Here is a 13,250-nt window from a genome sequence, read left to right on the forward strand (position 1 = left end):
CCCCTTCCTCACCCTTTAGTGTTAACCCCTTCCCTGCCAGTGGCATTTTTATAGTAAATCAATGTATTTTTATAACACTGATCGCTATAAAAATGCCAATGGTCCCAAAAATGTGTCAAGTGTCCAAATTGTCCGCCATAAGGTTGCAGTACCGATAAAAAAAGGTTATCGCCGCCATTACTAGTAAAAAAAAAAAAAATTACAAAATAGGGCATAGTTTTATGGAATTTTTATTGACGCTATAAAACTTTTACGCAAACGCTTATTGCGATTTTTTTACCGAAAAATATGTAGAATACGTATCGGCCTTTATATATTTGAGGATATTTATTACAGCAAAAAGTAAAACAATTATTTTTTTTCAAAATTGTCGCTCTATTTTTGTTTATAGCGCAAAAATTAAAAAGGACGCCAATTTTGTTTGGGATTCACGTCGCACGATTGTCAGTTAAAGCAACGCAGTGCCGAATCGCAAAAAGTGGCCCAGTCATTGAACAGCAATATGGTCCGGGGCTGAAGTGGTTAAAAAAATTAAGTTCAGGTGACATTCCATCACTTTTGAGCAATTTCTGCTCACTTCTGGTTTTGGCTATGAACAGGAAGTAAAGAAAAACCATCCCAATAGGGATACAGATGGCAAAAAAAAAAAAAAACACGTGCGATTCTATGCCTTCCTTATTTGTATCTAAAAAATAAATTGCCCTTAGTTCTACTTTAAGCAGTTTTCTAGCAAAACATACAGATTTTGACCAACATAAAAGAAATAAAAAAATTGCTCTGGACGCAAAGTTCATTGACGGTTTATACATTTACTGTTGGACATACTGCATAAGACGTGATTGTTTTTATCCAATATTTTCAGAAAGAGAAATTGCATTGCACAAGGAAAGGACAAAGCAGACAAGCAGCATGATATTTATTTGGTGTTGCCATAGTTGGTGTCCATCTTAAAAAAATATATATTTGTTGGACACAAATGTTGCAGTAGTAGCGTACGGGTATTCTAAACAGACTCTCTACCGAGGTACATACATCTTTATGGCTACACTGAAAGACCAGTGCGTCCAGTTAGACTAGAAACCGGCCAAGAAAAACATCTCACTATGATTAGAAGAAAAACACAATCAAAGATTCTCATGATAAGAATTTTTAACTAACAGATTCCATATACTGTACACACAGCACCCAGCTGGTAGCCAAGTATTGAGAATTACTTCTCTAATATTACACACATAAGTAATTAAGTCAAAATGCTGTACATCATTATTAACCATGTTTGTCCTAGTAAAAACAAAAATTCATTAAGTATACTTTAGGGTGAAAACATCAGAAGGGGAGCTCTAAATGTAATCAATCATACATTGAAATTATAATTGTATCAAAACCCGATTTCAATCACAGTTGTGTACAATTCTGTCAAGACACTGAAATTGCACTTTGACAATTACTGTCAGTCCTTTCGTATGACCTCAGTGATGATGATCTGTAGCTCAAAATTTGTCATCTGGCCCCTTTTTGCGAGAGTGTTTGTACTTGTCCACATACGCCTTAACAAGATTTGCCACTTTAGCTGAATCAACTTCGCCACTTTTACTGTGACACACCTTAAACAAAAAATAAATAAAAAAAAGACCAATAAGTATTCATCCTATTAGAATATGTTATTATGTTTATAAATTGCAGAAGAAACATTCTAACCCCCTTAAAAATATCACAGCAAAGACAATATTGTAGGTCTGGAAATTTCCATATAACTTCAATAACAACCCTTTCTAATAATGCATGCCAATAGTCTGATCTATAATTATCAGATCTTTTCCATCTGCCATCCCCCCAGAGGTTCTCCACCTAGTATAGCTTGGTGAGGGGCATACTGGCACAACCCTTTCTCGGTATACCTCAACCCTTACTTTGTTGTTGTGGGTTTTGTTTGTGAACAGACTTGTGTCTCCCTCTAAGGAGCAGGCTTGTACATGCCTTGATACCTCAGCTACCCAACCAGACAGCCAATAAGGACTGCTTGATGCGAACCTCTGGGGAGGCGATTGCCTCCATGGACCCATCTCCATATATAGATAGTGTCACAGTTACTGAAGAGTAACATTGATCCTTCCTGCATCAGGAGAGGTTGTTTTAATCCATATTGTGGACTATGGCTCTTCGCAAATTTGAAATAACTTCATGGCATCAATGCAGATAAGGCAATCAAAAATCGGAGAAAACCTCACTATGATTGTTACGCGTTCCAATTCAAACAGCAAACCTAAATCGTTTTAAAAAGTATCTCCCCTTTTGTGTGTATGTTTGGAGCTGGACTCTTGGCAGACTGCAAACTACTCTGAACAATTTTAGGGGGTTTAGAGTAGTTTGTGGGGAGGAATTCTGTGCCCACACAGATTAAGGGCACACTAAGCTTTCCTTCATTAACACGTCAAGAAGTGCAACTTCCAGATCTTTAATTCTGTTTTCGTGCAGACAGCAGACAAAGCTAATTTACAACAGATAATGAGATCTGCTAGCATGGTACAGACAGGATTTTTATGGCAAACAAACTTCCAAGCACTCAAAACATTAACCACTTAAGCCCCAGACCATATTACTGGTCAATGACCAGGCCACTTTTTGCGATTCGGCACTGCGTCGCTTTAACCGACAATTGCGCAGTCGTGCGACGTGGCTCCCAAACAAAATTGGCGTCCTTTTTTCCCCACAAATAGAGCTTTCTTTTGGGGGTATTTGATCACCTCTGCGGTTTTTAGTTTTTGCGCTAGAAACAAAAATAGAGCGCCAATTTTGAAAATAATAATATTTTTTACTATAATAAATATCCCCAAAAAAAGATAAACATTTTTTTTCCTCAGTTTAGGCCGATACGTATTCTTTTTTTTTTTTATGAAAAATATGTAGAAATCGCAATAAGCGCTTGATTGGTTTGCACAAAAGTTATAGCGTTAATAAAAATGCCATAAAACTATCCCCTATTTTTTTTAGACTTTTTTTTACTAGTAATGGCGGCCATTAGTGATTTTTATCTGTACCTCGACATTATGGCGGACACTTGGCACATTTTTGGGACCATTGGCATTTTTATAGCAATCAGTGCTATACAAATGCATTGATTACTATAAAAATGCCACTGGCAGGGAAGGGGTTAACAGGGGGCGAGGAAGGGGTTAAGTATGTTCCCAAGGTGTGTCCTAACTCAAGGGGGGGGGGGGGGGAGACTGACTTAGGGAAATGACTCATCGCTGTTCATACCCAGCGGCGAGCGCCCCTATTGGCTGAACGGCGAGATGACGAATACCTACATGATCTCGCCCAGCAGAGCCGACCTGCCGCCGTGGTCGGCAAGCAGTTAAAGAGAAAGAAAAGCTAAGCAAAAGTTTTCCATTCTGGAGTTAAGAAAAAAGCATTTAAAAAATGTAAGCAGCAAATTGTATTTATTAGTTATGCCAAGTAAATGGGAACAAATATAAAACATGCGCTATCCCAACTTGGCTGCAAAGTGCAAATACACTTTTTAATGTTGCTCATTTTGAAGCCAGTTCTTCCAATATCTTCTGGACAGGGAGGAGAGTTTCATGTAGTTTCAAGATCAACTTGGTAGATTCAGCCTGCCCATTAACGGTTTAAATCTCAGCCGGGTTCCGGCTAAACCGAGCAAGATTCGAACAGTGTATGGCCAGCCTTCATCTACCGCTTCAGGCATCGTCTGACAGGAACAGGGAACACCTTAATGACACCGTGGGATGTTTACATGGGGTTAAGGCCCCCGTTTCTTGGCAGATTCCTTTAAAAGGCCTTTCTGGGCACTTTAAATAAAAAAAATATTTTCAAACAAGTGAATAATCTTTGCTATCCCAAAAGTATTCCTGTTCCTTGTGACATTGACACTTCCGCTTGATTGGATCTGGGGAGTCAGGGTAATCCTGAGCCTGGTATACTTTGAGGTCAAAAATAAGGAGGATTTTTTTCCCCAGCAGAATTCCTCACCCTAGAGGTGCCGCCTGCAAACTGGTGAGATCACCACCAGTTTGATTGGGTTCCAATTTTTATCCTCTGCCTGCTTCCCATGCATCTTACCCCTCAATACTGGATACTTTCACCCCTTCCTGCTCAGGCCAAGTTTCAGCGTAGTCACAATTTGAGTCAACACGATACACATGACTTTTTTTTTCCACAAATGGAGCTTTCCTTTGGTGACATTTAACTACTTGCCGACCAGCTGCCGCAGTTATACGGCGGCAGGTCGGCTCCCCTGCGCCAGAGCCCGTAGTTCTACATCGGCTCGCGAAGCTCGTCCCCGACTCGCCGCGATCGCTGCCGGGCACCCGCGATTGCTCGTTACAGAGCGAGGACCGGGAGTTGTGTGTGTGTAAACACACAGCTCCAGGTCCTGTCAGGGGAGAAATGCCTGACCGTCATACAATGTATGAACAGCAATCAGTCATTTCCCCTAGTGAGGCCACACCCCCTACAGTTAGAACACAACCAGGGAACATACTTAACCCCTTCCCCGCCCCCTAGTGATAACCCCTTCCCTGCCAGTGGCATTTTTATAGTAATCCAATGCATTTTTATAGCACTGATCGCTATAAAAATGCCAATGGTCCCAAAAGTGTGTCAAAAGTGTCCGCCATAAAAATGCCAATGGTCCCAAAAGTGTGTCAAAAGTGTCCGCCATAATGTCGCAGTACCGAAAAAATAGGATTTTTGTACTCACCGTAAAATCCATTTCTCTGAGTTCATGGACGGACACAGCAGCCTTTGACTGTAGGGTTATATCCGCTTCCTTCCAGGAGAGTTAGGCAGAAATACAGCACTTAAAGTGTTAACAACTTTTCTTCAATGCAGCTCCTCCCAGGAGCTTTGTCTGCTGTCTGCACGAAAACAGAATTAAAGATCTGGAAGTCGCACTTCTTGACGTGTTAATGAAGGAAAGCTTAGTGTGCCCTTAATCTGTGTGGGCACAGAATTCCTCACCACAAACTACTCTAAACCCCCTAAAATTGTTCAGAGTAGTTTGCAGTCTGCCAAGAGTCCAGCTCCAAACATACACACAAAAGGGGAGATACTTTTTAAAACGATTTAGGTTTGCTGTTTGATTGGTTCCCCGGGTATAACCCACACCCTGCTCTAGCAGCCTCAGTTCGTAACAAGCAGTACAAACAAATGAGGGGTGGGTGCTGTGCCCGTCCATGAACTCAGAGAAATAGATTTTACGGTGAGTACAAAAATACTATTTTCTCTTCCGTTCATGGACGGACACAGCAGCCTTTGACTGTAGGGACGGCCCCAAGCAGTGTCAAAAAATTTGAGGGGTGGGAAAAACAGCAAACCAAGCTTCACCCCAAACAAAACCGGAGTTACTCAACGGAGGAACTCCAACCTTAAATTGCCGCCTATAACACCCTGCGGCCGAAGGAGGCATCAGAGGATGCACTCACATCCACCTTGTAAAACTTTGAAAAAGTGTGGACCGACGACCAGGTCGCTGCCTTACACACCTGCAAGACAGAGGCTTGATGTCGAAAAGCCCAAGAGGCACCGATCGCCCAGGTCGAATGCGCCGTGACCCGAAAAGGAGGCGCCCGCCCCTTCAGGGCATAGGCCTGAAGCACAACCTGTCTGATCCACCTAGAAATGGTGGCAGACGAGACTGCCAGGCCCTTTCTAGGACCAGTCACTGACACGAACAGCGAGTCCGACTTCCGGAACGGAGCCGTCGCCGATAAGTACACTCGAAGGGCCCGAACCACATCCAGGGGGAAAAAGTGGCCTCCTTCTGGTTTTTTGGCTGAGGACATAAGGATGGAAGAACAATGTCCTCAATGTGAAAAGCCGAAACGACCGTCTGGTGAAAAGAAGGCTGCAGATGCAGCACCACCTTATCCTTATGGATGACCAAGTAGGGGGCCTTGCAGGACAAGGCCGCCAGTTCAGACACCCGTCTGATCGAAGTAATCGCTACCAGAAAAACCACCTTCTGTGACAGTCAGGGGATCTTCCGAATGTCCTCAAAGGGAGCTTGCTGAAGCACCGAGAGGACCAAATTCAAGTCCCATGGGGGCAGTGGAGGGCGCACCGGAGGGGCCACATGCCGGACCCCCTGCACAAACGTGCGTATCAAGGAGTGCGCTGCCAAGGGACGCTGAAAGTAAACAGCCAGAGAAGAAATCTGACTCTTGACCGTACTCAAGGCGAGAGCCTGTTCCACTCCCCGTTGTAGAAACAGCAGAATCCGGGACACCACGTATGTACGGGGGTGCCACTTCATCTCCTTACACATAGAGATGTAGGCCTTACACGTACGATGGTAAATTCTCCTAGAAGTAGACTTCCGTGCACGCAGCATGGTAGAAACCGCTGAGCCCGATAGGCCCCGGTCCTTCAACACCTGGCTCTAAACAGCCACCCTGTTAAAGCCAGCGATTGTAAAGCAGGATGGAAGATCGGACCCTGCGACAGAAGATCTTCTCTCAGGGGTAGAAGCCAGGGGACATCTGCCACCAGACGCACCAGGTCCGCCTACCAGGAGCGGCGGGGCCAATCTGGGGCGATCAGGATTATTGGAATCCCCTCTGCTTCCACCCTGCGCAGCAGGCGAGGAAGAAGCTGCAGAGGAGGGAAGGCGTAAATTAGACGATAGTGACCCCAAGGTGCCACCAACGCATCTGTTGCGTCCGCCCATAGGTCCCTCAACCTGGCCACGAACCGTGGCACCTTCCGGTTAAGACGGGACGCTAGAAGGTCCACATCTGGAGTGCCCCACCTTTGGCACAGACTCTGAAACACCTCCGGGTGGAGAGACCACTCCCCTTGATCCAGAGTTGTGCGACTTAGGAAGTCGGCTTGCCAAATTTGAACTCCCGGAATGTACACAGCCTACAGAGCTGGAACGGACCTTTCGGCCCACCGAAGGATGTTCACAACCTCCATCACTGCAGCTGAGCTCCTTGTGCCTCCCTGATGATTGACGTACGCCACGGCCGTGGCGTTGTCGGACTGGATCCTGACCGGACGGCCCTGCAGATCCAGGGACCACCTGGCAAGGCACAGCTTGATTGCTCGGAGTTCCAGAATATTGATCGGCAGGCGGGACTCTTCCCGAGTCCAGCGCTCCTGGGCTGACCGAGTGCCCCAAACGCCCCCCCCCCCCCAGCCGGAGAGGCTGACATTCGTCGTGACCACTGTCCAGCAGCACGGCAGAAAAGACTTCCCGGTCCGAAGCACCGGAGACGTCAGCCACCACACCAGAGAAGACTTGACCAGATGGCTCAACTGAATCTGGTAATCCAGAGAAGACGGGAGTTTGTCCCAACGTGACAGAATCTCCTTCTGTAGGTCCCTGGTGTGAAATTGGGCATACGGAACGGCCTCGAAGGAGGCCACCATCAGACCCAGAATTCATGCAGAAGCGAAGAGACTACCACTTCTGGGTCGACAACTGCTTCACTGCAGATTGCAGGGTCTTCAGTTTCTCCGTCGGGAGGAACACTCTCGCCTCCGGAGTCCAGGACTAGTCCCAGGTATTCCAGTCTCTGGGATGGAACACTGACTTCTGGAGATTCAGAAGCCAGCCAAACTCTTGGAGAGTCTGACACGTGATAGACACGTCCTCTTCCAATTCTGAGCCTGAGGAAGCTCGCAGGAGAGGGTCGTCCATATATCCCACGATAGCGATCCCTCGCTGTCTCAGCAGGGCTAGTATCGGGGCGAGCACCTTGGTGAAAACCTGCCGAGGCCAAGCCGAACGGGAGGGCCACAAATTGAAAGTGATTTTGTGCATATGGGAACATGTAGGTATGAGCCCATGATATCCAAGGACGCCAGAAAGTCCCCCTGATGGAGTGCCGCTATCACCGAGCGAATCCATCCTGAATTTTTGCACCTTGACAAAGCAATTGAGGGCCTTGAGGTCCAGGATAGGGCAGACCCCATCCTTTTTGGGGACCACGAACAGATTGGAGTAAAACCCCTGAAATCGTTCCAACGAGGGAACCGGTACAATCACCCCCCTGTCCAGTAGATCTTGGACAGCCCCTGACAGGGCCTGCCGGCGAACCAGAGGAAGCTGGAGGTTGGAAGGAAAAAATCCGGGCGCACGTAAAAAACGCTTTGGGGTAGTAAAGGAGGGTGCCTGCGGCGAGGCTCCTTGCCCTTCCCAGCCTGTGGGAGCAGTGTGCTCTTACCACCCATGGTATTCTTAATGATGTCATCCAGGGATGCCAGTGGGCAAATCCAATAAAGCCTTCTTAGACTGGTCCACCGACCAGCATTTCAGCCACACAAGGCGGCGCAATACCACCGCATAGGCGGAAGCCCTGGAGAGCAAAGGAAGCGTATCCAGGACCGACTCACAGACGAACTTCAGACCCTGAACCAATTGTTCGGCCAGGTCCTTACAGGTCTCGGAAGAGTCCTGTTCCTCCAGCTCCTGCAGCAGGAGCTTCGCCCGTTCAGTCAGAGTCTGACACCAAAGTGCCGGCCAGAACCGGCCTCACCGCCGAACCCACAACAGTAGATAGGGAGCGGGCCACAGCCTCCACTCTCCTATCAGCAGGGTCCTTAAATGCAGGAGCCCCTTCCACAGGCAACGTGGTGGCCTTGCTTAGTCTGGACACGGGAGGGTCCACAGACGGAGGAGACACCCACTTTTTTAAAAAGTCCTCCTCAAGGGGGTAACGGGTTGCAAAGTTCTTCGGAACGGCAAAAACCTTTTGTGGTGTATCCCATTCCTTGTACAACGTATTGTCCAAATAAGGAACACAAGGAAACACTTTTGCGGTGCGTGGCGGTTTGCGGAACCCAAAAGGGACTGGCACATCAGGTGCCTCCGCCACATCTTCAAGTTTCAGAGCATGACGCACCGCAGAAATAAGAGCTCCAACAAATTCCTTGTCAGCAACTGACCCTGAAGCAGTCATCCTCACTGTCGGCGTGGGTTAAGCCCGCAGCCTGACACTACAGAACCAGAAGCAGCAATTGCAGGGTCTGATTCAGCGTCATCCCCAGAAGCAGGCTCAGGGAGGGGGCGCTTTTTACCCCCCTTCTGGGCACTAGCTGCTTCAAACCTGGCGAGAAAAGACTCCAGGACAGCCAACATTGCCTCAACAGATGTGGCAGGGGGAGGGGCGTCAAGGGTTAACTCAGGCATTGCTGGGGAAGAAGTCCCTGGTTCAGGCTCCATAATGCCCCACCGCTGTGTCGCCCTTACTTCAAAGCAGAAAAACCCCCACTGGTCACCTCCTGGCTGCTACAACAGAGTATGGGGGCCCCCTGAGAACTCACCACCCCTCCCGGTGCAGCGCGGGCTGAGACAAGCCTAAGGTGTGCTCAGAAGCCGGCTGCGCCTGTCCTCAGGCAGATTCGGGGTCTTTTTGCAGCGCTAAAAACGGCCACACGAGGCCAAACTGAATCCAAGATGGCCGCAGTATGTGTAAAAAACAGCATAGGACCACAAGAAAATGCCCGCCGAGCCATATAAAGCGCGACTACGGCAAAATGGTGGCCGTTGCGCATTTAAAGAGCCCAAAGTGACAACAGTACAGCACAGACCACCACCAAAGACCCTGTAGTGAACACACACAGCCCCTGCTCCGCACACAGGCCCAGGTGTAATAAGAGACCCCAGAAAGACCCTCCTCGCAGCCGCTACCCAAATGGGAAAGGAGGGAGAGGAAATAAGGGAGAGAGGAAAGCAGGGCAAGCCCTCAGTCGACCTCCCAGGGGAAAATTCCAGCCATACCACCTTACCTGAGCAAGGGGCCACTACTTACCCATCCTGCGACCACCGGCTGGAGGTATCCCAGACAGAACCAACGTCCGCTAAACGGCATGGCTGTCGGCCAGACACTGTGACAAAGCCATGAAGACTGGTCATATGTGTGCCCTAGAACAAGATGTTCCCCGGCCGCCCCTGGAGCAAAGGGGCCTGTCGTGGACGACCCAGAGCTGAGGGCCGGCACACGCGCGATGGCCAAACATGGGGGGACTACAAGAGTCAAGACCCAGCCTGTTACCCAGTCGGCAGTTGATAGAAGAATCTTAGGATTCAAAAATGCAGTGCCTGACCTCTCCTGTCGTTAGGCAGAAAAAAACTGAGGCTGCTAGAGCAGGGTGTGGGTTATGCCCGGGGGAACCACGCCCCCCTGGGAGGAGCTGCACTAAAGAAAGGTTATTAACACTTTAAGTGCTGTAATTCTGCCTAAACTCTCCTGGAAGGAAGGTGCATAACCCTACAGTCAAAGGCTGCTGTGTCCGTCCATGAACGAAAGAGAAAAAGAGGCAATTTGTAGGTATATCGCCTCAACGTGAAAGGGGTCTTATAGTGTGTTCCATGACTACAGATAGACATCAGACATACAGATAGACATCAGACTGATTAAATACAGCAGAAGCTATTGGAAGGCTCATGGTCCCAGCTTTTTAAGATCCTTTAGTGAGATTGGTGAGGGAATCACTGTTTGAACAATGGTGTGTATTGAAATATTTCACTTATCGTGATTTTCTGGGACTTAATATTGTTAGAATATTATTTACACATTACAAGCAGGCCCCACCGTCTTGGTCATCAGGGAGTCTGGCTATGGCCTCCAATAAACTCTTGGCACTGCAGCAAAGTGACTTAATTGGCAAAAAAAACACACAAAAAAAATAAATACAACTTAATAAAAAATAAAGATAAAAGTAGAATAAAATGTGTTTACTTTTATCTGAGACGAAATAAAGGTATCCTTTCTCCAAGGACACTATAAAGAAACCAATGCCTGATGGGATTGAGAGGGAGGAGTGGGACCTGGAGGTACAACAGCTTTGTTTGCCAGTGTCCAATTTTCCTCTAAACAGCAGTATAACCCCATTTGCATCAGAATGCCTTCAATCACGGAAGTGAAATATGGCTTCATTTTTTTCACCGATTTAAAAACCGGATAATTTTTTTGAAATTCAGCATAATTTTTCAATGTGCACTAAAGGTCTTTGTTACACCAAAGCAACTAAACTCCTCCAAGCAGTCCTTTAGTCAGATATTGTGAATCATGAAATACACCTGCTGCTAGAATATTCTTGTTTACACATCTCGCATACAAAATTTGATGTAAAAAAACAAAAACAAAAACGCCTTACTAAGAGGCTTCTCTGGGCCAAAAAACAAATTCAAGAGCATCTAGAAAGTTTCCATGGGATTACAGAAAGAAAATAAGGGAATTTACACAAGCGTACACTTTTCCCTCCTGTTGACCCTCTGCAGAGCTGTGCGTTTATTTTATTTAGCTCATTGAATGCTTTTGTGTAGAACCGTACTCTGATTGAATTTTTTTTTAAATTAGCTTTTTGCTTACCTTGTCAACAGCTTTCTTCACAATCTCCTTATATTCATCTTTTGTGATATCTTTATTTTGATAGTAGGGTTTAATAGCCCCTTTTACTTCATGTGCTGCTCGTTCCTGAATTAGAACTTTCTAGAAGAGAGAAAAAGTAAAAATAAAAATTTGATGCCATGCAACAAACACTCACAATGCAAAAAAACATAAGACAACCATTTACAAAAAAAAAAAAAACATTTCCTCTAAACTGAAAGTTAAACTACTGCAATTAGTGATGGGCCCTGTTGAGAAAACATCACACTGGCAGGCGCCAGTGAACAGCAATAGCAGCAAGTTGTGTATCCCCCAACAAGCTCCCATATTATTCACCACTTCACCCAGCACACTGAAACTGGGAAAGCAAATTAACTTTCAGAACATATTTGTATCTTGCACCACCCAACCCTTACCTGGTAACAGAACTACTAGTATGTAGTTTTTTTTTTTGAGAAGCAGATCTCTGTACTTGCAATTAACCTCGTCAACAACTTTGACTGCTCTGGTGGCATAATACTTTAGTGCAATACTCAAAATTCAGCTCCGAGCTACGGATAAGTCATCTTAAATCCAAGAACACTGCAGTGGTCTCTGTGTGAAAACTACGTACAATGCAGGCCACAGACACCACTAATTTCGCACAAATTGCCCCATCAACACAGACCGCGCTGACAGGGGAATCCCTCCTGTTGCGCAATTGTCTGCTCCCAGAGGGGGGGGGGGATGGGGCCAGGTTGTGGAAACTGTCCCCACCGGGAGAAGACATGAGACCCCGGTCTCTGCTTGGGGTGCACTCCCAGCACAAAGCTAGATGCGCACATATATGTGACCCCACGGAAAAAAAGCCCACTTCCGCAAGTCAGCATATATATGTTACGTCAGCGTGAAGGGGTTAAAGAAATGACACGCAAGGGGCAGATTGTTACTACACAATAAACATGAATATACCTTGTCCTTCTTGGAGCCATCTGCACTGGCTTCCACTGTTACGGTTTCCTTCCAAGGAGCAGGCTTTACAGAAACATATGGGTTTTTGCCATGACTCGATGCAGGCACACTAGCAGGAGTTGGTGTAACTACTGGCCCCACTATCCCTCCTTGGGCTACTGCTGGAGCAGGCAAAGGTGGTGCAGCAGAGTTATTACTTATGTGGGAAACACTTGGATTAGCCTGCATTGAAAAGGTTAACACATGGTTATATTTCCTAAACAATACGCACTATAAAAATCAGTAAAAACAAAAACTGTTGACCTAAAGTTCTCAACTTGAGCATCCAGGATTTTAATAAAACTGCAATTATAGCAATGCATAGGAAGAATTTAAAATTAACCCATTACATTTCCAGTAAGTCACAACTGCAGTCATAACCAAATGAAATGTGAAAAAATATTTAAAATCAGATCAATGGCATAGAAGGCATTTGCTTGTTAGTGAGGTGCCATGGCACTGGTATTGTACAGAATGGTCTAAAAAAAATAAACTGGAGATAAGCCATTCTCAAACTTCCTTCACTTGGGCAATCTAATAGCAAAGCAGCACCTAGAGCAGTGATGGCAAACCCGTGGCCAGCACACAAAGCCCTCTGTAGGCATGCCAGGAAGAAGAGCACACACTGACTGGCCATCCATACAAGCCATCTCATCCACAAATCGAACTATATATCCGAGACTCTAGGGCTAGCGGTAACAAGTCTGAGGTGGGCGTGAATGAGAAGCGGCGGCTCCCACACAGCTCTGGGGGCCAGGGGTGACATGTGGACAGGAATCCATTCATACAAGCACTCTCACCCCCCCCCCTCCCCAATCTAACTAGATCTTCAAATCTTTGGGGCCAGCGGTGACATGTCTGGAGTGGGCATGACAAAAAACATGGCTCCCACATGCCTGG

The 13,250-nt window shown here is 46.5% G+C and overlaps 1 protein-coding gene across 5 annotated transcripts in view; it reads right to left on the reverse strand.

The window, feature by feature from the left end:
• Positions 1-789: 789 nt before the first annotated feature.
• The window catches only part of SCAF11 (SR-related CTD associated factor 11), a 103,318-nt gene continuing 90,857 nt past the window's right edge, over positions 790-13,250 (reverse strand). For 3 of the 5 annotated variants that reach the window (XM_040343903.1, XM_040343902.1, XM_040343901.1), the window contains 3 exons: positions 12,312-12,533; positions 11,343-11,462; positions 790-1,604 (listed from right to left, as the gene is read on the reverse strand). In XM_040343903.1, the coding sequence (XP_040199837.1) occupies positions 1,491-1,604; positions 11,343-11,462; positions 12,312-12,533 (456 nt within the window). In that variant the 3' untranslated portion in view covers positions 790-1,490. Of the gene's footprint in view, positions 1,605-11,342; positions 11,463-12,311; positions 12,534-13,250 lie in introns of those variants that run through there. The other 2 variants (XM_040343905.1, XR_005747909.1) reach the window with 2 other exon arrangements.

The sequence above is a fragment of the Rana temporaria genome, chromosome 3, assembly GCF_905171775.1.
Source record: "Rana temporaria chromosome 3, aRanTem1.1, whole genome shotgun sequence".
NCBI classification, from domain to species: domain Eukaryota; kingdom Metazoa; phylum Chordata; class Amphibia; order Anura; family Ranidae; genus Rana; species Rana temporaria.